Source organism: Hyaena hyaena, unplaced genomic scaffold (assembly GCF_003009895.1).
Source record: "Hyaena hyaena isolate Hyena2069 unplaced genomic scaffold, ASM300989v1 scaffold_551, whole genome shotgun sequence".
NCBI lineage: Eukaryota > Metazoa > Chordata > Mammalia > Carnivora > Hyaenidae > Hyaena > Hyaena hyaena.
The window spans coordinates 1,160,084-1,185,783 of NW_024081183.1; the positions used below are offsets into that span (position 1 = coordinate 1,160,084).

Sequence of the window (25,700 nt, forward strand, 5' to 3'; positions counted from 1 at the left end):
TTAATGACGTTAAGCAACCACTTATACAGAGCTTCCAGATATTCGCAAGACTGTTGGACTACTGAATAAGTTAGGATCCATCTGTTTAACCTTGACCTGAGGAAGCTCTGGAACCATCAATAGGTCTAGAATTTAATCACAGTTCATGCCCTCTGGTGGCAAATAACAGAATAGCACTCACACCAGGAACCACATGGTTGTGGGTCCCCACTCCCTACCATATTCGTTGTCCCATATAATAATTCCAAGCTCTGTGAAGTTATTAGACTCTATGGCCGTCAGAATGACTCCAAACTCATTCTCTTCTCCCAGAGGAGCTTTATGTACATGTATATCTACAAATACATGTATAGAAATATGCCACTAAGTCACTGTACAACCCTGGACAACTCACTTCCCTTTCCCTGTTTCTGTATCTGTCAGATGATTACACCGAACTAAACCCATGCTTCCAAACTGAGGGTGAGTAGACCATCTCAGTTTTACCCCATGCCTGAAAGAACGGACAAGTGAAACTGGCAGAGAGATGCTGAACACACCCTCTTCCCCGATGAAGGAGTGAATACCCAAACTGACCATTTGGGGAGACTGGATTCCTTATAGTTCTGATAGGACTCTATCCCCATATCACTGTTATAATCCCATATACCCACTCAGACACAAGTTAATACAGATTAATTTAATTGGGGGTTCTGACTAATCATGAGATAATTATATGTATGTATGCATGGCTCTGACAGGGTCCTTGCTGTAGACAAGAAGGAGTTTAATGAATACTTAAAAAAATTATTTTTTATCATTTATTTATTTTTGACAGAGCATGAGCAGAGGAGGGGCAGAGAGAGAGGGAGATACAAAATCTGAAGTAAGCTCCAGGTTCTTAGCACAGAGCCCGACACGGGACTCGAACTCATGAACCATGAGATCATGACGTGGGCCAAAGTTGGATGCTTAAATGACTGTGCCACCCAGGTGCCCCTAAAGAATACTTTTAAAATTACCTTTGTAAAATAAGCATTTAGGACACCACAGTTAAAGTAATATCTAAGATTCTGGGTTGTTTCCACCCCCACAGGTTTCTATAAAGAGCTCATAATTCTGTGATAAATGAGCCCTTTATCTTTTAAAATCCCCCTTTCTACTGACAGGCCCTGGAGGCTACTTAGCGAATGAAAAGACAGATCAATGACAGGAACATACAAAGGGTTCCTTTCAAGTCAAGGTACCACATAAACCCACCCCAGGGCACGTGACCAAGTGTGCTGACCAGGACTTTGTGCTAGGATCCTGACACACTTGACTGGGAGCCTCACCAGAACCTGGGTTCTGTTTTAGACCAGGGACAATCAAACACAGACACTGGAATCCCCTGGGGAGCATTAAAGAATCCACTGGTCCCAACCCCAGAAATTTGGATTTAACTGATCTGAGGTAAGGCTGAGGCACTGAAAATTTTAAGGGCTCTCCGGGTGATTCTAACTGGCAGCCAAGTTTGAGAACCAGTGATCTTGACAGTCTTTTTAAGAAGAAATAATCACAGTCTTGAGTAGTAGAGTAGGTCAGTAAAACAAGGGGGTGTGAGGAAAAGGTTGACAGCGCTGGGAAAATAATGTCACCTGAAACTCACTCTACCTTTCCACCTCTTCTCCTGGAGGGCTCTTGCAAGGGAGTACGAACGTTCCTAGGTGAACAGAACACACACATACACACGCAGACCATACAAGATTTTACAGGAGAAGGCGGCTCTTCTAGAGCAGTATTTCCCAAATATAGACCAATTCCATTAGAATCTCAGGAGAGTCACGTTACCATGCAGAATCCCAAGCCCCATTACCTAGAGATTCTGATTCAGCAACTCTGGGGAGGTCCAGAGGAGGCCTGGGGAACATGAACACACACACATATATATGTATAATTATGTACATAATTTATTTAAACTTTATTTTGAAAAAATCTTAAACCTAGAGAAAAGTAGCAAAAATAGTACATGAACAACTATGTATCTACTTCACCTAGATTCAACAACTAATAACATGTCACCATATATGCTTTCCATCTATCTACACCCACTTTGTCCTCTGAACCATGAGAAAGTCAGAGACAGAGTGACACTTCACCCCTAAATATACATCAGTACATTTGTCCTCAGAACAAGAACATTCTCCTTTAAAACTGTAATACTGTCATACCTAAGAAATTTAATTAAAAATATCCTCAGCTGTCCCCCAAATGTCCTTTACAGCGGTTGAATTTTTTAAATACAGGAGATGAACGAGAATTACATATTGTATTTGGTTGTCCTGTTTCTTTAGTCTCCTTTAATCTACACCAATCCTGTTGCCTTTTGCTTATTTTTCACAAAACTGATATTTTTGAAGAGTGTGGGCAAGCTGTTTAACAGAATATCCCACAATTTGGATTTTTTTCTGATTGTTTCCTTATGATTACATTCACGCTAATCATTTCTGACAAAAACATAAGTGATGTTGAGTACTTCTCACTTCATTACTTTAAAAAGCTCATAATGTTGGTTTATCTAATTATTGATGATACTGAATCTGATCACTTGTTAAGGAGTGATTGACGGACTTCTTCATTATCATTTCCCTTTGTAATTAGTAGGAAACACCAAGACTATGTGAACATCCTATTCTCCCATAAGCTTTTTTTACCCTGTGGTTTTAGCATTCACTGATTATCCTTGGCTGAATCAATTAAAATGGTGGTTGCAAAATGGTAATTTTCTATTGTTCTCTCTGTATTTATTAACTGACATTCTGTAATTAGACCTTTCCCCGAAACTCTAAAATTTTTTGTGTGTATCACTAGGGATCTGTGGATGCCAATGCCATTGTTCTTTTGTTTTCATGATTCTGTCTGATACTCTAATTCTTCCAGGTTGGGCTGACCAGAGCCCCTTCAAGCGGGCTCCTGTGTCCTTCTGATAGGATTCCATTCTTTAAGATTTTTTTTTCTTTCTGACATAATAGAATGCTCCAAATTCACCTTACATTTTCTCTTCTGCTCAGCCTTGGAATCAGCCATTTCTCCAAGGAGCCATGATTCCTTTTAGTGTAGAATGGGATTAGAAACCACATTGCTTTTAGGGCTTTTCAATGAACAGAATTTATATCATTATACTACAAATATATATAAAACTATACACATTTTTTAAAGTTAAGAGTTCATATAGATACCGCCAAATCAATTTCTATACTACAGAGTTCTTCTTCATCTTCCCCCATCCTATATTTGTATCTTATTTACTCATTTGCTCTATCTACAATACACACAAAATAGCTTCATTTTAAGGTAGAACTACTAACATTGTTAATAAAACATCAGAATTTATTTGAAGTTCCATTTTTTCTTTGAAATGTGTCCCAATGTTATGATATCCATTTGATACATATAGTTGTTTGTTTCTGTTTGTAATCAATTTCAGAATATGATCTGTTCTTTTCTCTGCTTTAGTTTTATTTTTAAAGTAAAACATTTACGTAATGCAAGTCATGAGAATATAAAAGTATTCTCAGAGAAGTCTCCCTGTTGTTGCTAGGCTTTCTACACTATTCCTAGGCATTCTCAATAGAAGACCTTTTCCTTATTTTCTGGCTTAACATTCCTGTGTTTCTTCTTATAAAAATAAGTGTATAAAATATGTAATTTCATGTATATTATAAAACGTGTGTATACCTATTTCCCCTTCTCTTTCTCAAAAGTCAGTGGCATTAAGTACATTCACATTGTTGAATACTATCACCACCATCCATCTCCAGAACTTTTTCATTTTCCCCAAGTGAACTCTATATCCATTAAACAATAATTTGCCATTCTTCCCTCCCCACCAGCTCCTGGCAACCACTATTCTGTTTTGTTTCTATAAATTTGTCTGTATTATGTATCTCATATAAGTGGGATCATACAGTGTTTGTCCTTTTGCGACTGGCTTATTTCACTTAGTGTACTTCAAGATTCATCTACATTGTAGCATGGGTTGGAATCTTCTTCCTTTTTAAGGCTCATTAATATTCTATTGTATGCATATGCCACATTTTGTGTCCACTGACAGACATTTGGGTTGCTTTGACCTTTTGGCTATTGTGAATAATGCTACTAAACTTTGGTACACAAATATGTTTGGATCCCTACTTTTAATTGTTTTGTCTATATATCCAGAAGTGGAAATGCTGAATCATATGGTAATTCTATTTTTAATTTTTTGAAGAAACACCATGTTGTTTTCCATAGTGGCTACACCATTTAAATTCCCATCAATAGTGCACAAAGATTTCAATTTTTCTACATCCTCACCAACACTTCTTATTTTCTATTTATTTGATACTAGCCATCCTAATGGGTGTGAAGTTGTATCTCAGTGTGGTTTTGATTTGTACTTTCCTAAAGATTAGCATCTTTTCATGTGCTTACTGGCCATTTATATGTCTTTAGAGAAATGTCTATTCAAGTCCTTTCCTCATTTTTAAACTGGGTCATTTTGTTTTTGTTATTGTTGAGTTGAAGGAAAGATTTTTTAAAAAAATATTCTGGATATTAACCTCTTTTCAGATACATGATTTAAAAACATTTTCTCCCCATTCTGACCCTTTTCACTCTGTTGATAGTGTCCTTCAATGAACGAAAGTTTTTAATTTGATCAGTCCAACTTAACTATTTTGTTTCTTTTTGTTGCCTCTGCTTTTGGTGTCATATCCAAAAAATCACTGCCAATTCCAATGTCATGAAGCTTTTCCCCCTTATTTTCTTCTAAGAATTTATAGTTTTAGCTCCTACATTTAGGAGTATCATCCACTTGGGAGTTAGTTTTTGTAGCCAGTATGAAGGTAAGTTACAGCTGCATTCTTCTGTATGTGCATATACAGTTGTCTGTGCCTCTGTTGTTGAAAATACCACTGCACTGTCTTGGTACTATTGAAAATCAGTTGAATGTAAGTGTATGAATTTATTTCTGAGCTTTCAAAGCTAATCCCTGACCTATAAATCTCTCTTTATGCCAGTACTACATGTCTTGAGTATTGTTGCTTTGTAATAAGCTTTGAAATCAGGAAATGTGAGTCCTTAGTAGTGTGCTAATTTTCGTTCAAAGTCAGATAACTTTCTTCCTCATAGCTATCTTTTTTGTTTGTTTTTTTGGAGTTTATAAGTTTACTTATTTTGAGAGAGAAAGAAAGAGTGCATGAGACCAAGAGTGGGGAAGAATAGGGGGAGGAAGAGAGGAAAAGAGTGAGAGAGAGAGAGAGAGAGAGAGAGAGGGGGGGAGTGAGTGGGAGAGAGAGAGAGAGAGAGAGAGAGAGAGAGAATACCAAGTAGGTTCCTCACTGGCAGCCCAGAGCCTGACTAGGGCTCAATCTCATGAACCGATCTCATGAACCGTGAGATCATGACCTCAAGAGTTGGACGCTTAACTGACTGAGCCACCCAGGCACCCCTGTTATAGGTGTCTTCATACGGTGAACTTCATTCATGATTTTTCTAAAGTTAAATCTTTTTATTTCCAGAAAAGCCCCCACTAATTTGCTCTGATAGATTATTTTTTTAAATATGCTGAATTCTCATTCCTAATATTTTACTTAGGACTTTGGTAACAAAATTCATACATGAAATTGTGTGTGTGTGTGTGTGTGTGTGTGTGTGTGTGTGTAAACCAGGCTGAGGTGCCTACTTCATAAAAACAATCTGGACATCTCCTACTTTTCTATGATATGGGGCTGAAGTGTCCAGCAGACAGCCACCAGGCATGTAAGGCTTTTTAACTTTAAATTACAATTACCCAAAATTAAAAATCCTTAGTGGCAGTAGCCACCTGTGGCTAGACAGCACAGATCTAAAACATTTCCATCATCACAGAAAGTTCTGTTGGGTGTCACTGACCTATAGTGACTCAAGTAGTAGATAATCTGGTCTTTGAGGTTTTGTAGGGTTTCCCTGTAAAATAACCTGCACATAAGTGTCTGCTGCAGGTGCAGTTCTTTTGAAAACTTTCATGTTTTCTACATACCTGTTTAAATATTGTAATGCTCTTGGGGTCAGTTTTGACAAAGAGTATTTTCTTACTTTGCCTCGCTTTCCTGTTATTTACATCAAGATATTTCCCCCCCTTTGTCATTTCTACTTTTGCATACCTGTGCTTACTCCTTTTCTTTTCTTTAGTAGGCCAACTACCAGTTTGTGTATCTTGGGTACTTTCCCCCCAAAGGACTGGTATTTTGACTTATTGCCTTTCTATTTTCTACCTAACTTTTGCTTTTATCTTTTTTCTTTTTCCTTTTTATTTTGTGTCATGACTCTTTTTCTAGCTTTTTGAATTGGGAATTTAAATCCTTAATTTTTATCCTTTCACTTTCATTGGTGTCAAGTACTTAAAGCTGTCCGTTTTCTTTCAACCACTGCTTTAACTGACCTCAAAATTCTGCTGTGTGTTATCATTTTTTTTTAGGATTTTTGCAATTTTGGTATATATTTCCCTTTTCAAACAAGAATTGTTTAGAGTTTTAGATTTCAATGTAGAAGGGTATTCATCAGGGTAGAGAGTTTGATATGTACACACATACATGAGCTACCTCATTCACTAAAGACTTCAATACCTTTACTTTTTGTCCTCTTGACCTGCCTTGCCTTGAGAGGTGTACTAAATCTATTAGTGCGTTTGTATCTCTTTGCACCTACCATCATTTCCATTTTATGAAGACAAATGCTTTGTAATTCGGTTCCAAAATATTTTTGATTATTACATTTTCATTTCATTAAGCATTATAAAGTGTCTTCTTTGTCTTGTTTAATGCACCCTAGTCTGAATTCTTTTTTTTTTTTTTAATTTATTTGTGTGTGTGTGTGTGTGAGAGAGAGAGCGAGGGAGCGAGCGAGAGATCAGAGAGCAGGGGGAGGGGCAGAGAGAGAGAGGGACACAGTATCCCAAACAGGTTCTGTGCTGACAGGAGTTGAGCTTGATGCGGGGCTCAAACTGACGAACTGTGAAATCATGATCTCAGCCCAAGTCGGACGCTCAACTGACTGAGCCACCCAGCCGCCCCTCTTGGTCTGAATTCTACCTTGTCTAATCTCAGGATTACAATCTCTTTTATTGTATTGTTTGACTTTCCTTTTCATACCCTTAACCATAGTTTTATTTCGAGTCTTTCTCATTCACTTGACTTTAGGTGTACAGCTGGGTTTGATTCTGAGTACCAGTCTGAATTCTTTTTCTTTTACCAGGTTAAGTTAAAATCATTTATATTTATTAATATAAATTACACATTTGGTTTCAATGCTGTCACATTACGTTTTATTTACTGTGTTTTCCATATTTAGTTCATCTCTTTCTCTGTGTGGTCTGTTTCTTGATCTTTGTGTTCCTTTGTTATTTAGGAAGCTTCGGAATTTTATTTTAGTAGTTACCTTGATACTAATATCCTTAATATACCGTTTCCTTATTTAGGCTTCTATCTGGTTTATTAGTCTTAGGTGATATCCTTTGATCCCATCTAGGGATATCACAGGAGAAAGGAGGCTTGCTCCCTGGCTCTGTTGTAATTGCTTTGTGGCCTCCTGCAGCACTCCCACCTTCTCTGTTGACCGTATTCTGCAGTTCATGACAGCCAGTAGTATCAGTAGCCATCACCACCACCACACCCCTCTTAAATGGCTTTATAGCACTCCAGAGAGACATCTCTTCATGAACAGCTTTCCTTAGAGGCATCCCAGAAGGCAAATTCCTAGCAAGTTCCACTTTTGTGGCACCACAGCAACTTCTCTCATAGGGTGAGCGACAGCTGTCCCCCTCCAACAAGGTCTACATCTCAGCCCTGAGGATGGGTGAGGGGAGGCTCTTCCTTGGGCCCTCTAACTCAGCTCTAGTGTAGCGGCTGCTCTTATATTCATTAGAGTTCTCCTTTTGATGAGCCAAACCCACCAATACCCCAACCCTGTGTTACAGTTAACAATTATATTAAACTTCCTGTGTTCAAATTACTCTGTGGGTTCTTTCTTCCCACTGGACCCAGACTGACAGCATACTATTCTATCTTGTCTCCACCTTTGTTTTTGTCTTAGATTGAGCATTCCTTGTTTGGATGAAGCTCTTCTGTAACTCCTCGCTCCGGAAGCACCTGGGTTACAGCATTTCCTGAGTTCCTGCATGCTGAACATATTTTGGTATAATCTCATTACCTGAAAAAAACCCGGCTTGTATAGATATAAAACCCCATGTTCCTATTTCCTTTCCTTGAATTTCTTAAAAACACCACTCCACTTTGTCCTGCTTTGTACAAAGTATGATGCAAACTTGACTTTCTTTCCTTTGTAAATAATTTGGCCTTTTTTTCTGGAGGCTCAGAGGAAATTTTTCTTTATTCGTGGAATGTAACAGTTTTACTAGAATAGATCTTAGAGTAACCAATCTGAATCAATTTTTCCAGGAGTAAGGTAGGCCTTTTCAATCTGTAAGTTTGGGTTTTCTTTAATTTTTGAAAAATGTAAGTATTAATTCTGGTTCATTGTTTTGTCTGTCTTCTTCAGAGACTCCAATTATACATTTACATATACACATTGAATCTTTGCTGACTATGTTCTATATCCAACAGTTCCCTTCTGATACTTTTTAACTTTTTCTAACATTTATGTTTATTCCCTTGGCTGTTTTTACTTCTCAATGTCCCTTATTATATTTTCAGTTAAATCTATTGTCCACTGGGCACCCTGGAATTGAGTCAATTGAGATGATTTTTTCTTCAATTTTTTTCTTGAGTTTGGATAATTCCATTTTCACATCTTCCTGTCTATTGTGCATTTCTAGTCTGACTTTTAAAATTTATGATTCATGGTATTTTTTCATATCTGTCAATACTTGTTTAATTCAAGTTGGGTTGTTGTACAATAGTTTTCTTCTGGTTAGTCACTGATTTTGGCAGAATTTTCAGTAGTTAAAATGGTTTTATCCTTATCTGTGGTTTTTTTGTCATAAAGAAGCTCTTTATAGGTGTCAATTGCTATTTCCTAATCATTTGAAATGTCTTAAATTTTCCTGGACTGTCAAAAACAGAAGGTTCTATTCTGGCAGGGATCTCGGGTTATGACTTTTCTGTTGACCTAGTGAAATGCAGTTTCTTTAGTAGATGAGGCTGTTAGGATGGGGTGGGAAGTGTCTGGTGTGTCTTTTGACTTTATGATTCTCTTCTGTTTCTGTACAATTCTGAATCACAACCCTTTGCTTTTCCTTCAATGTCTACCCTCCCCCAAAGGTAGATGTCTTCTCAAGAGTGTTATCTCTACTCCCTCAACGCAGACTTTCAATCTACTCGTTCCTTTGGATTCCCCAATATCCATGGCTCTATTCAAATAAGTCTTAGCTTTGTTCTCAGTATCTCCCACTCTAAATGGGCCTATCTTTTCCTGGAGGTGATTTTGATTTGACTGTGCTAGCCCCCACTACCCTCCCCTTTTATTTATTTAAATTTTTAGATATGTTTATTTATTTATTTCTGAGAGAGAGATAGAGAAAGAGTGAGCAGGGGAGGGTCAGAGAGAGAGGGAGACACAGAATCCAAACACAGGCTCCAGACTCTGAGCTAGCTGTCAGCAAGGAGCCTGATGCGGGGCTCAGACCCATGAACCGTGAGATCATAACCTAAGCCGAAGTCAGATGTTTAACCAACTGAGGCACCCATGTCCCCCAGCCCTCCCCTTTTTAAATGTAATTTCTAACTACATAAAACTATTTATTCTGGTATGAGTCAGGTATCAGCTCTTTCTATCTGAACATGTAGACAACATGTAATTAAAATCATGTCTTGACTCTCATTTATGTTAAAACATGAAGTAGGGGTGGTTTGGTTTCCTTCTGGATTTGTACGTTTCTAGAGAATTTATTGAAAAACTGTGATTTAGATCATCACCATTATCCCTGGGAACTTCTATAGTTGATTCTTCGATGATGTGAGATTTAGGGGCACTGACATCTACCCCCTCTTGCAGTCAAAAATTACGTATAATCTTTGACTCCCCCCAACAATTTACTAACAACTTACTGTTGACCAGAAGCCTTAATGATAATGTAAAGAGTTGATTAACACATATTTTGTGTGCTATATGTATTAGATAATGTATTCTTATAATAAAGTAAGTTAGAGAAAAGAAAATGTTATTAAGAAAATATTAAGGAAGAGATAATACATTTATAGTACTGTGCTGTACTTACAGAAACAAATTTGTTTAAGTGGAGCTGTACTGTTCAAGCCTATGTTGTTCAAGGGTCAACTGTACTTTTTAATAACTTATCAAGGTGATTCTAAATAGCAATTCACCAAGCAGGTTGAGAATAATACAGTACTACTCAGTTATAAAAAGGAATGAAGAATATAAAATATAAATATTTTATATTTATATAAGAATATAAAATATAAAAAGGAACAAAGAAGTCATCTTTAGGGTATTTCATTAAATGGCAAAAAGCAAGGTCAAGACCAATATGTACAGAATGCTATCATTTATATAAGAAAGTGGTAAATACTTTATGTATATATGTACACACACAGACACACACACACACAGATATTTGTATTTTTAAAAAATGGGAGTACCCATGGCAGAAGAGAGGAAGAAAGTGAAGGGGATTTCTCTTAGTATATGTCACTTTATAGATTTGACTTTAAGAATGATGTGTATCGCATATATATTTATAAGGGAAAACTTCTAAGAAGAAATCTTTAAAAATAAAAAAACAATACAACAAATGAACCTAGGTTTATATCAAGTTGGTGGCACTGCCTCCCAGAGAGAAACTAATCCAAACGACCTTATAATATTAATATATTGACTATACTTCATTTGAGGGTAAGAAAACAAGAAATGCAAGGAACTCAAACACTGCCAGTAATGTTAATGGTGGTTAAGTGTTGGTACTGTTATTCTGAGGCTGTTGTCTGTGTACCACAGGATAAAAACCTGAATTATTTTGCTAGTGACTTGGAGAACTAGGGTTTTGCTGTGGTACAAAGGAGGTACAGATTTAAGACAGCAAAGATAAAGTAAATAAAAGCACCATTTGTCCCAAATTTTAGCAGGAAGTATCAATATGAACTAATGACTTTATTTTAATAATAATAATAACAAAAGCAACAACAACAAGGCAGTTCCTATCTCTCTATGTCAAAAAGATGTAGAAAGAATGACCAACCCAGTAGCACTTAGTACTTTAGGGTTCAGATAATAGTTTCTAAATAGCATTTCCCATTAAAAGGAACTGGGCATCTATATTAAAAGAAATAGCTGATTCCATATTTCAGGCAGATAATATAAAAGATGAGCCTGGCACTTGCTGGGATGAGCACTGGGTATTATTACATGTAAGTGACGACTCACTGGGTTCTACTCTAGAAACCAACAGAACACTGTATGTTAACTAACTTGAATAAAAAATTAAAAAAAAAAAAATGAGCCTGGAACATTTTGAAATGTCAAAAATCCAAGAGAGCTATCAAACAATAAAGTGTCAGAAGACCGGGTGCCTGGGTGACTCAGTTGTTTAAGCATCCGACTCATGATCTCAGGGTCATGAGATCGAGCACCGTGTCGGGCTCAGCACTGGATGTGGAGCCTGCTTGAAATTCTCTCCCTCTCTCACCCTTTAACCTCCCCTGCTGCACCCTACTGCCGCTGGTGCTCTCTCTCTCTCTTTCTCTCTCTAAAAAAGAAAAGAAAGAAAAGGAAAAAAAAGTGTCAGGAAACCAACCATTTGATGAGGCTCCTATGCAGCCAATGATGGGACAAATCAAGAATCAGAAAGGACAATTAGTGTGATGGAAAGAAACATGTCAAATATGTGTGAATCTTTAGGTTTATGATACTAAATAACAACAAAAATATCCTTAAATATTTTGGGGGGATGGTAGTAAACCAATTCATTATTTTGAAAATTGGTAAATAGAAAAGCATTTAAGCATTCTTCCATGAACTATAACCTCCCAATAACGAAATAATTGATGAAGTTTATTTTAATAGACATATTCCATTTAATTTATGTGGACAGAATTGTAAGATTAAAATTTCCCATTTTGCAACCATAATGAATTGATTGCTCTAAATAAGGAGTCAGCAAATTATAGCCAGCAGGCCAGTCATCTGTTTTTGTAAATATAAGATTTTGTTGGAACACAGCCTTGCCCATTTGTTTATGTATTATCTGCGGCTATTTTTGTGTTACAATGACAAAGCTGACTAGCTGCAACAGAGAATGTATGGCCCATAAACCTGAAATTTTTACTGTCTAACCCTTTAAGAAAATGTGTCAACCCTTGACCTAGACTACAAGCAGTAACGGCTGCTACATTATAAAATGAGAGACAATGAGACCATATATATGCTTCCCAATAAAAATAAATACCACTGCCTATGCAATATTCTTATGAAAAAAACTGAACCTGAACCTGATCAAGCCTCAAGATCTAGCTGCCAATTTCTAGAAAAGAGAGAACAGGGAGACATGTCAAATGATACCATAGAGATACAATCAGCAAAATCTAATTGTGGGAGATATTAAGGACAAATTACTTGGATTTTTCAACAAATAAATCGCAAGGAAAAAAAACAAGAGAGAAAGAGAATCCATAGATTAAGAGAGACTTAAAGGACATATCAACCAAGTGCAATATGCGGATCTTATTTTGATCCTGATTCAAAGGAACTAATAAAGAGAAAGAGAGAGAAAGAGACAGACAGACAATAGGGAATATTTAAACACTGAGTAAATATTTGTTACTATTAAGGAATTATCATTAGTTTATTTACATATGACAGTGTTATTATGATATGTTTTAAAAACATTATCTATGAGGCACAGATACCAAATATTTAACAACAGAATACTATGTTTGGACAACGGGGCAGGACCGGGCAGGGAACATGTGCAGGTACAAATAGAACAATACCGACTGGGTGTTGGTAATTCTCAAGAATAAAGGATACATGGACATTCACTGTGCTATTCTTTCTACTTCTGTATACATCTGGAATTTTATTACAAATAAATTTTTTAAATGGGGGATAATTCAATAACCACCTGGGGATGCCTTATGAAGTCATCTGTCCTCTAATGCTCGATTAATTTAGCACAACCTCCTGAGGGGGAACATAGCCCATAGCTCATAACCTGTCTCTCTGCTCTCTGTTGAGACTTACTTCAATAGTGACTGACAGTAATTGATGAGATGGGCTAAGTCACTTAGGTATACTGAGGGTGAAAACAAAAAGATAAATCTGATCTTGAGAAGAAAACTCTAGTGGGCTTAAAAGTTTAAGTAAAATAACACATTTTGCTTAACAACTGATTCAAAGTGAGAAAAGTACAAGGACCAAGTGAGAATTTAGGGGAAAGGAGGTAAGGAACCTCTGTGTCAGTCATTTTACTGAAAGATTTTCTCTGACCTCTGGTTATCATTGTAGGATTTGATAAAAGCCCTATGGTTTTTTGAGGCAGGTTAAATGGTAAAGCCTCCTTTCATTCTCTCAGGGTAAATGGGAACTGATGAAAAGGTGTGGTTTCTGGTTAGAAAAAGGCGAGCTTAAGAGACACATGGATATCATAAGTCTATGTAGAGATGGACATGTCCATATTTTATAGCACATTTCATTTTTTCTTTTGGCCAGATGGAAGAGAAGACTAGGCAGGGGACCCTCGGCTTTCCTGAAACAGGATGTAGCATTCTGGGAAGATAACTAGTTGGCTATGGAAGGCTTGGGTCTAGTTACTCACCCAGAGGGGGCTGCAGCATCCCCCCATTCTTCTCACAGTTCCCAATAGGCTGGATTTCAGAGGAGTCAACCAGCCGCCAGAAGTCATTCTTGTTGTCGCTGCCATCAAGGCGAAGGCGGAGGCGGGCACCTGTCAGTCCAACTACTGTTGCAATACACGTGGATGTGGTATTTCTGGGGTCCTGTGCTTCCAGTTTCATGCTGATCTTGAACTCGTTGCTTGGAGGTGTGTAGGACTGAGAAAAACAAGCCACGGGGATTAGGCAGGCTACGAGTAAATGTCATTTTTAGTAAAGATGTTAAGAGATGGAGTCTGAAAACTTATGCTTTGTACTGAAATTGGTTACAGCGGGGCCTGGGTCAACCACCTTGAACTATTCCCTGATACTTAGGAAGGGACTCATGTAAAAGAAACACTGGAAGGTAAGATGAAGGGGGAAAATTTACTTTCCACAGAAGCATCAGATGTTGACTCACACCAGTAAGAAAAGAACAGCAGTGTTTCAAGTGGTCCTGACTTAAATGCGTTCTCATCCTGTCTTCTAAAACATCCTAACTCTCCAGGTGTTCATACCATTTTCTTCTCAGAAATCATCCTATTAAACTTGTGTATCCTTAGTGTCTCCTCATGGAGCGCTTCAGTATGTAGGTTTGTATATTCACCACACAGACCAAAAGACTATTTTTCTTATTTTGACATTAACTTAAAAATCAATTCATATTTTTAAAACCAATTTTAAGTTATAATTGACATACCATAAACTATACATTTTGTTAAATCTTGACGTTATGTATACACCCATGACACCACACATATCACATACACCTTGAAACCATTATCACAGTCAAGATCATGAACACGGACACACGCTCAAGGTTTCCCATGTCCCTTTATAATTCCTCTGTCTAGCCCTCCCCAGGCCCCTGGCCCCAGGCAAACACTGATCACTTTCTATCATGGTGGACTGACTGGTTTGCATTTTCTAGTCTTAAGTGGAATCAGAGAGAATAAACTCTTTTTGTGTTTGTCTAGCTTCTTTTACCCAGCATAAGTATTCTGACATTCATCCCTATTGTTGAATGTATTAATAATTAATTTCTTAAAAATTTTTAATGCTTATTTATTCCATTTCTTTTTTTTTTTATAAGACTTTTTTTTTTTTTTTTAGAGCAGTTTTAGGTCCAGAAGAAAGCTGACAGGAAGGTAAAGAGATTTTCCATATATACTTGGCCCCAACACATGGATAGTCTCCCCTGTTACCGACATCCCGACCACAGCAGTACATCTGTTACAACTGATGAACCTATATTGACACATCATAACTACCCAAAGTCCACACTTCACATTAGGGTTCTCTCCTGGTGTTGTACCTTCTGTGGGTTTGGTCAAATGTATAATGACATGTATTTATCATTATCGGATCATACAAAATAGTTTGTCTTACAAATCTGAGGTGTTCTGCCAATTCATTCCTCACCCACTTACCCACTGGCAGCCGCTGATCTTCTTAGCGGCCTCTATAGTTTTGCAGCCTTTTCAGACTGGATTCTTTCCGTTAGATAGGCATTTAAGTTTCCTCCGTGTCTGCTCATGGCTTGATAGCTTATTTCTTTTTAGGGCTTATATTCTACTCTTTGGTTATGCTACATTTTTTTTTCATTTACCTACTAAAGGGCATGTTGGTTGCTTCCAAGTTTTGGCAATTATGAATAAAAGTGCAATAAACATCTACATGCATGTTTTTTCCTGGTGTAAGTTTTTAAGTCATTTGAGTAAATACCAAAAAATATGGTTGCTAGATCACATAGTAAGGATATGTTTTAGTCATAAGAAATCACCACACTATCTTAAAAAATGGTTATACGATTTTGCATTACCACAAGTGAATTCCTGTTGCTCCAGATCCTTGCTCACATTAGTGGTATCAGTGTCTTCTGGATTTTGGCCATTCTAATAAGTGTGTAGTGGTCTCCCACTACTGTTAATTTGTATTTCTCTGATGATATATGACGTTGAATATCTTTTCATAGGTGTGTTTTTTTAGTCATCTGCGTGTCTTCTTTGGTGAGAAGTCTGTTTAAGATCTTTGGCCCATTTTTTAAAAATCGGGTTGTTTCATTTCTTATTTTTGATACTTTAAGTGTTCTTTGTATATTCTGGATAGCATTCCTTTATAGATATGCCTTTTACAAATATTTTCTCCCAGTTTGTGGCTTGTCTTCTTATTCTCTTGACAGTGTCATTCACAGAGGCAGAAGGTTTTAATTTTAATGAATTCCAGCTTATCAATTATTTCTTTTATGGATCATGCCTTTGGTACTGTATCCAAATAGTCATCACCACACCCAAGGTTGTCTTGTTTTTCTCCTAGGTTATCTTCTAGGAGTTTTATAGTTTTGAGTTATATATTTAGTCTGTGATCTGTTTTGAGTTAATTTTTGTGAAGGATGTAAGATTTCTGTCTAGATTTTTTTTTTTTTTTGGGCATGTGGCTGTCCAGTTGTTAGGCACTATTCATTGAAAAAAACTATCTTAGCTCCATTGTATTGCTTTTGCTCCTTTGTCTGAGATCAGTTGCCTATACTTATGTGGGACTATTTCTTGGCTCTCTGTTCCGTTCCCTTGATCCATCTGGTTCTTTTTTAAAGAAATACCACACTGTCTTGATTCCGGTTTCTTTACAGTAAGCCTTGAAGTTGGGTTGTGTCAGTCCCCCAACCCTGTTCTCTTTCAATATTGTGTTGGCTATTCTAGATCTTTGTTTCTCCATGTAAACTTTAAAGTCAATTTTTCCACAAAATAACCTGCTGTAATTTTCATTAGGCTTACATTGAATCTATAGATTACAATGGGAAGAATTGACATCTTGACAATATTGAGATTTCCTATTATTTAACCTGGACTGTCTCTCCATTTTTGTTTTTGTTTTTGTTTATTGGTTTCACCAGAGTTTGCAGTTTTCCTGATACAAAACTTGTATATATTCTGTTGGATTTATACTTAAGCACTTCATTTTTGGAGGTGCTAAGTGGCATTGTGTTTTTACTTTCAAATTCCACTTGTTTATTACAGTATAAAGTAAAGTGACTTACTATTTACTAACCTTGTATCCTGAACCTTGCTGTAATTGCTTATTAATTCTAGGGTGGTTTTTTGGTTTTTGGTCAATTCAGGTCTTCTACAAAGACAATTATGTCATCTGCAAACAGAATTTTTATTTTTTCCTTCCTACTCTGTATATCTTTTATTTCCTTTTCTTGTCTTGTTATATAGTGTCTAAAACTTCCACTATGATATTGAAAAGAGGTAAGAGGAGACATCTTGCCTTCTTCCCGATCTTAGTGGGAAAGCTTCTAGTTTCTAGTATGATGTTGGCTATAGGAATAGTAGATATTATCTCTGAGCATAACTATTCTGATATTCATCCTATTGTTGAATGCATCAATAATTCATTTCTCTTTATTGTTGAGTAGTAAATCATGTTGATAAACATTTGGTGTGTTTCCAGTTTTTTTTTTTAAATATTTATTTATTTTGAGAGAGAAAGGGAGAGCACAGGGGAGGGGCAGAGAGAGAGAATTCCAAGTGCAGAGCCTGAAGCAGGGCTCAATCCCATGAACCATGAGATCATGATCTGAGCCGAAACCAAGAGTCAGATGCTCAAATGACTAGGCTGCCCAGGCACCCCATTTTTTGGGGGTTTTGTTTTTTTCCAATTTTTGATTATTACAAATAAACTGTTTATGAGCACCCATGTATAAATATTTGTATGGGACTATACTTTCTTTTCTCCTGCATAAATATCTAAAGGTGAAATGGATGGTAGGTATTTATTTAACTCACATACCAGAAAAGTTATCTTTCTTATAGTGTATAGTTTGGTAGTTTTTTAGTATATTCATAGAGTTGTGCAAACATCACTTGATTTAAATTTAGAACATTTTCATCATCCTCCAAAAGAATTCCCATCCCTATTAGCAGTCTCTCCCCATTCTGCCCTCAGCCCAGCCTAGAAACCATTAATCTTCTGTTTCTATGGACTAAAGATTTAATATAAATGGAATTATACAATATGTGAGTGGTTCCTTTCTTCACTTAGTCTAATGTTTTCAAGGTTAATCTGTGTTGTACTTCATTCTCACGATGAATAATATTCCATTGAATGAATATACTACATTTTGCTTAGCCATTCATCAGTTGATGGATATTCGAGTTTTCTCTTTTTGGCTGTTATGTATAATGATGCCATTTGTGTATAAGTTTTGTGTGGTCGTGTGTTTTCCTTACCTAGGGGTGGGAATCCTGAGTCATGTGCTAATTCTGTTTAACATTTTAAGTAACTTCTAAACTGTTGTCTAATGTGGTTACAGCATTTTACAATCTCACCAGCAATGTGTGAGGGTTCCAATTTCTTCATATCCTCACCATCCTTGTTATTGTCTGCCTTTTTAATTTCAACTATACTAGTAGATGTGAAGTGTTATCTTTGATTTGTAATGGACACTGGATTTTGTCAATGCTTTTTATGCATCTATTGAGATGATCATACTTTTTCTTCATTAGTATGTTCATACAGTGAAACATTGATTGATTTTTGAATATTTAATCACCTAGAATTCTTGGAATTAAGCTCCACCTGGTCATGATGAATTATTGTTTTATGTTGTTAAAATCAATTTCCTAGAATTTTCTTTAGAATTTTTAACATATATCTTTATGTGAGATGTTGCTTTGTAGTTCTTTTCCTTCAGTATCTTTACCCGATTTTGGTATCAGAGTCATATTTGCCTCAAAGAATGATCTGGAATGTATTTCCTTTTCTTAAACTTTCTGGAAGAGTCTGTGTAGAATTTGCATTACTTTCTCCTTAAATGTTTGGAAAAATTCATCAGTGAAGTAATCTGGGACTGAAATTTTCTTTGTGGGAAATTTCTTAACTACAAATTCAACTTCTATAACAGAAATAGTGAGATTCAGATTTTCTTTAAGTGAACTTTGGTAACATGTGTTATTCATGAAAATTATCGATTGCAACTAAGTTATCAAACTTAAAGGCATAAATTTGTTCATAATATTCCTTTATTATCCTTTTAATTTGTAGAATAAACAGTGATGCAACCCTTTCCAGTTCTGCTATTAGCAATCTGTGTTTTCTTCTTGATTAATCTGGCTAGAAAGTTATCATTTCTATTGATCTTAGCAAAGAGTCAGCTTTTGGCTTCAATGATTTTCTCTATTATTTTCTGTTTTTTATATCATTGGTTTATGCTCTGATTTTTATTATTTTCTTTCCTCTCCTTACTTTGGGGTTAATTTGCTCTTTTTCTCCCCTCATTAAGTAAAATGGAAGCTGAGGTCACTAATGGAAACTTTTCTTTTTTTCTAGTATTGGTGTTTAGTACTATAAGTTCCTTGTAAGGACTGCTTTAGTAGCACTCCACAACTCTGAAATATTCTAGTTTCATTTTCATTCAGTTGAAATTATTTTTTAAAGTTCATTTATTTATTTGAGAGTGAGCAAGTGCATGCAAACAGCGGAGGGGCAGAGAGGGAGAGAGAACTGCAAGCAGGGCCCAATGCTGGATTCGATCTCACAACCCATGAGATCATGACCCAAGCCAAAATCAACAGTGGGACACTTAACCACCTGGGTCACCCAGGCTTCCCTAGCTGAAAATACTTGTTAATGTCCCTTTTAATTTCTCCGTACCCAAGGGTGTATTTAGAAATGTGTTACTTAGTGCCCAAATATTTAGAGATTTTTGCGGTAACTTTTTCGTATTAATTTTTAATTTAATGTAGCATACTTTATATTACTTACATCCTTTTAAATTTATCAAAACTTATTCTATGGTCCAGAACATGGCCTAACTTGTAGACCGTCTGTGTGCACTTGAAAAGAATGTACATTCTACTGTTGCTGGGGATGCTCTATGCCCGTCAGTTAGGTCCAGCTAGTTCACAGTGTTGTCGACGTCTACTATTCACATGCTGATTTCTTACTACTTGTTCTTTACTCAGAGAGGGGAATATCAAAACTCCAATTATAAATAAATTTAGGTTTATTAATTTCTCCTTACATTTCTATTTGTTTCATATAAAAATGTCTGACCCCTTTCATGATGAAATTGCCTTCCTCCCCCACCCCCCAATCCCTGGTAGTATTCTTTACTCTGAAATATACTTTGATATTAACATAGTCATTTTAGTTTTATTATGACTAATGTCAGCAGAGTATATCATTTCCCATCCTTTTACTTTTAACCTGTTTATGTCTTTACAGTAAAATTTCTTGCAAGCAGTATATAATTGGGTCTTATTTTATTCAGTGTGACAATTTAAACCTTTTAATTGAGGTGTTTAGACCATTTATAATTAAATTTGATTACTGATATGGTTGGAATTAAGTCTCCCACCTGCTATTTATTTTCTATTATTTTAGTAGTTGCTTTGGTGTTCATAGTAAAATGTTTTAACTCATCAGTCTATCTTCAAGTATACTATTTCATGTAAAAGAATCTTACAGTAGTATATGTAAGATTTCTCCTCTGCTGGGCATTTATGCTATTGTAATACATTTTACTTATACATCTGTTATCACTTCAACAATGCAATGTGATTACTATTGTTTACACAAGTACCTTTTGTGGAGAGTTAAATAAGAAAAAAACATATTATATTTTTACCCTTATGTATTTACATCTTATGTATTCACCCTTGTAATAACAATTACCAGGGACTTTCATTCTTTTTTATAGATCTGTAATTCCACCTGGTAATATTTTCCTTCTGCCTGATGCACTTCCTTTAACATTTCTTGTACTGGGTCTGCTGGTGATGAATTCTTTTGGCTTTTGTATGTCTGAAAATATATTCTGCCTTTGTTTTTGGAAGCTCTTTTTACTGGGTACAGAATGTGAGATTGACAGATTCTGTTTTTAGTACTTTAAACATGTTACGTAACTTTCTTGTTTCCATTGTTTCTGACAAGAACATATAATGAAATGTCATTCTTATCTTAGTTACCCTGTATGTAAGGTGTCTGTCTTCTCTGGCTGCTTTTAACCTGTCCTCTATTACTAGCTTTGAGCATTTATGAGTATGTGTTAATGTACTTTTCTTATCTTTGGTTTGGGGGGGAGAAGGGGATTCATAGAGTTTCTTTAATCTGTGGATTTACAGTTTTCCTCAATTTTGGAAAATTTTTAGCCATTATATCTTCAAATACTTTTCCTGTCCCTCATCTCTTTTCTCCTTTGGGCACTCTAATTACATGGTCTATGAAGTTATCCCATGGCAACTGAAGTTATGCTTAGCTCACTGATAATCTTCTTCATCTTTTTAAGATTCTTTTCTGTTGCTGTGTTTCATTATAGTTTCTACTGCTACGTCTTCAAAGTTTACTGGCTTTTTCTTCTGCCATTAATCTCCTCCAGTGTATTTTTCATTTTGCACATAGTAGTTCAATGAGTCTTTTTTTTTTTTTTTTAAATCTTCCATGTCTCTGTTTAACTTTCAAACACATGGAATACAATTAAAATAATTGCTTCAGTGTTTTTGTCTTCTATTCTAAGATCTATATAGGTTCTGAGTCTATTTCAATTGGTTGATTATTCTGCTCATGATTGATTATGTTTTCCTGTATCTTTTCATGCTTGGTAATCTCTGATTGGATGCCAGACATTTTGACTTTTAGCTGTTGGTTGCTGGATATTTTTGCATTCCCTTATTGTGCTTTGTTCTTTTTTAAATACACATTTTTATTATTTTTTAGTGACAGCTGTGTTTCTTTTTTTAATTTCTTCTTTTTCTTTTTTAAAATTTAAATCCACATTTAATATACAGTGTAATAGTGGTTTCAGGAATTGAATTTAGTGATTCATCACTTACATGAAACACCCAATGCTCATCGAAACAAGTGCCCTCCTTAGTGCCCACCACCCATTTAGCCCATCCTCCCATCCACTACCCCTCCAGCAACCCTCAGTTTGTTCTCTGTATTAAAGCATCTCTTATGGTTTGCCTCTCTCTCTGTTTTTATCTTATTTTTCCTTCCCTTTGCCTATGTTCATCTGTTTTGTTTCTTAAATTCCACATATAAATGAAATTCTATGATATTTTTCTCTGACTTATTTCACTTAGTGTAATATATTCTAGTTCTGTCCACATTGTTGCAAATGGCAAGATTTTATTCTTTTTGATTGCCAATAGTCCCATATATATAACATATTATAATATAAATAATATATACCACATCTTCTTTTGTGCTTTGTCCTTAAATGCACTTAAGTTACCTGCAAATGGTTTGATCATTTTGAGTCTTGCTTTTATGACTTGTGAGGCAGGTCCAGAGAAGTGCTCATTCTAAGGCCAATTGTTTCCCAATACTGAGCAAAAGCTTCCCAAGTTTTCTACCTTATGCCACATGAACTATGAAATTTTCCAGTCTAGCTGGTGGAACCGGGCATTATTTCCAGCCCTGTGGGAGTGCTAGATTCTATTCCTGGAAGGATGGTCCTTTCAGATGGTTTTTCCCTTGGCTTGAGGTCATTTCCTCATATGCATACGTGCACTTTGCTGAACACCTGAAGAGGGCTCTCGGCAGATAGCTGTGGGTTTCTTTCTGTGCAGCTCTCTCCTCTTAGGCATTCTGTCCTCCAAATTCTAGCCACCTTGGTTTCCCCTCTTAGCCCCATCCATTCAATTAGGGATTCTACTGAGTTCACCCTAGGCTCCCCTTCTCTGGGCCATGGTCTCAAATCTCTCCTAAGACAGTAAGCCGAGAAATCATAAGAGGCTCAACTCACTGTTTTTCATCTCTCAGAGATCACTGTGCTTGGCTGCCTGATCTTCAGTAGCTTGAAAACTACTGGTTAATATAATGTACTCTGTCCTTTTATTATTATTTCAGGTGGGAGTATGGATTTAGTCCCTATTATTTCAAGTGAGTAGAAGTCCTGGATTTGTATTTGTATTTAGAGCACAGACAAAATTCAAAGTGAAATGTTGACAATCTGAGGAAATAAACACTGAGTAATAAAGGAAGGGAGGTATAAATAACTTCCTGATGTTTAGCTCTGTTTGGCAGCAGTACACTTCTTTGCTCATTAGCCTTCTCATGTGCTGATGTAGTCAACATTATCTGTGCATTGTGTGCAACACTTAAGCCTATGTGGGAAGCTCTGAATGAGCTCTGATAAGGTCCCAACATACTCTCCAACGGAACTCAGTGCCAGCATTCTTGTGAAAATGTAAGACTGTGGCAGGGGTGCTGTGTATAGAGAAATGAATACTGATCCACTTTTAAGAACTATCTGAGGGATATAACTGTTTCCTATCTGTCTGAATTAAGAGCTATTGTTAAAAAAAAAAAAAAAAAAAGCTACTGTTCTCAGTAACCAAACATATCCTCAAGGAGGTGAAGAAAGAAAAAGGTGTTACTTGGGATGATCTTAGAAAGAAGGTCTCCTACCAAAAGTCATGAATACTTGACTTGAGCTGTATTCTTCCCGTAGAAGTTTACTCTGGGGCCTTCAGGTGAGAAGTCCAATGGCTCCAACCACATGTTTTGCTTATCTAACGACCAGAACAAGCCTACTTGCCTCCCACCTACTAAAAATGTTGAGAATCAATTACCTGCTTGAAGCAATGGACAGGCGCTGGGACTGAACATGTTTCTTTTAGGTATTTGTCCCAGGTAAAATGACCTGTAAAGGAAATAGAAATCTCTATCACAGTCAACTTCCTAAAAAGTACTTTCAGGAAGTAATCTACACTAAACATTAGGCCATTTTTTACTCATTCTGAGCATAAGAAAAAATTCATCTTTCCCTGTTGGGGCTCAAAAGAGTATTACGGGTAGAAATCTAGGTGACCTGAGTGGATCATTTTAGATCAATGTTTTAAAATTAGGGTCTAAAGATGGCCTTACATGTTTTGAATGTTAGTCCCTAAAGTGATCCAAAATGCCAGAGAACATATCCCAGTATCTCACAGAAGCATCCAGGAAGCTCTTGGGAAACAGAAGATACAGTGGGTGAGGAGATTCCTTCTGAACAACCTGACACCTGAAGAGGTACATGAATGCCATCCAATGATAGCTTTTAACACCCAGTATGGTTGGATCCCACCATCTCAGCTCAGAAACAATGAAGGACAGACATAGGGTAAGATGATCTGATGGTAGGAAAAACCAGAATGAGTGAGATTATACTTGAATTCTCACTCTCTCTCACCCACCCAGAACCCACACCCATTCCAGGTGCACTGCTCTGGGGTGCAAAATGACAAAGATCTGGTAATTTACAGAAAAGCAGGTCCTCGGTAGCATTGTTCCTGATAGTAGCTATGAACGAGTTAGGAGTCTACAGGATCTTGTAGCCTCTTGAAGTGGCCTTTAGAACTACATGTGCTAGAGAAAACAGTCTTCGAGGTGATACTGCTAGGGTCAGGGGAAACATTTTTAAGGAACAAGCTATTAAATACATATGTTATTAAACCACAAAAGATGACTAAGTGCTTTATTAAAGGTTAAATCAGTTACCAATCTCCCCCTAATACCCACCTAGAGGTGACCCCATGATGGTGCAGGGAAGGTCCCAGAGACTCTCACAAGCTAAAACACTGTAGCAAACCAGCATTTCTTGAAGTGTCCTCTGCAGTGGAGCAGCACAGGGCCCTTTTGGACCATGCAAAAAGCACTAGATGCTGGGAATAAAAATGATTCACTGAATGATAAAATCTAAATCACTTCAAAGATGATGCCAAGACTTCATACTCTATTGACTTTAAAGCTTCTGCTTTAAAAGTCGTCCCCTTCCCACCATCCTTAAGCAAGCCAAATAGATTTGGCCAGAAATCACAGTCGGTTCTGAACCACTTCACGGACTGGCCAATGATTAATTATCTTGAATACAGAGTCCACAGGGTAAATGAGAAGGATATTTCCTGGAATCAAGATTTAAGGAGCTTATCAGAATATTATAAAGAGTCTGCTCTTAGGGGAGATGTCTCTAAAGCAAGGAATGAACACATTTCACCGCTATTTGCTCTTAGAAAAAGAAAGCATTACAAATTACTGTTCCATTCTTACAAATAAGGAATTAAGTCAAACAGCAAGTCTTGGATTTGAGTCAACTGCAGCTCTTGCACTCAAGCATCTATAACAGCACTGTCCACTAAAACTTTCTGTGGTGACAGAAATGCTTTGTGTCTGTGACGTCCAGTAAGGAAGCCACTAGCTATGTGTAACCACTGAACACATGAAATGTGTGAGTGAGGAATTTAAGTTTAAACTTTAATTAATTTAATTAATTTTATTTAAATATAAATTCCTACACGTGGTTCACAACTACTGTATCAGTGCAGCTCTAGAGGTTTGCTCAGTCTGGTAATTGCTTGTAGTAGCTTGCGTTTTGACCACAAGCATACAAGAGACTTTGGTTTTAAAAATTTTGGCAGCATCAGGGGTACCAAAATAACGGGTATTAATTACAGCTCTCTATTACACATCAATTATGGTAATCAATCTCTATTATACAGGCAAGCAACCTCACATCTTTCACCATTTAAAGAACACCCTATCGCCAATTGAATGAAGAGAAATCTCTTTTTTTTAATATTTATTTTTGAAGGAGAGAGACAGAGACAGAGAGTGAGTGGGGGAGGGGCAGAGAGAGGGAGACACAGACCCGAAATGGGCTCCAGGCTCTGAGCTGTCAGCACAAAGACCGATGCAGGGGTCGAACTCACGAACCATGAGATCATGACCTGAGCCAAAGTCGGATGCTTAACGGACTAACCCACCCAGGTGCCCCAGGAATCTCTTAAAAATTTTTTTTAAAGTATATTTATTTATTTTTGAGAGGAAGAGGGGGAGAGGGGGAGAAGGGGAGAGAGAGAGAGGGGGAGAGAGAGGGGGGGGGGAGAAGGGGAG

The 25,700-nt window shown here is 36.7% G+C and overlaps 1 protein-coding gene across 12 annotated transcripts in view; it reads right to left on the reverse strand.

Annotated features, from left to right (window-relative positions):
* Nucleotides 1-25,700, reverse strand: part of SCMH1 (Scm polycomb group protein homolog 1) — a 181,347-nt gene that overhangs the window by 89,728 nt on the left and 65,919 nt on the right. For 8 of the 12 annotated variants that reach the window (XM_039255952.1, XM_039255951.1, XM_039255941.1 and 5 more), the window contains 2 exons: nucleotides 23,402-23,472; nucleotides 13,766-14,000 (listed from right to left, as the gene is read on the reverse strand). In XM_039255952.1, coding sequence (XP_039111883.1) covers nucleotides 13,766-13,964 — 199 coding nt within the window. In that variant the 5' untranslated portion in view covers nucleotides 13,965-14,000; nucleotides 23,402-23,472. Of the gene's footprint in view, nucleotides 1-13,765; nucleotides 14,001-23,401; nucleotides 23,473-24,329; nucleotides 24,473-25,700 lie in introns of all 12 variants that reach the window. The other 4 variants (XM_039255944.1, XM_039255943.1, XM_039255945.1 and 1 more) reach the window with 2 other exon arrangements.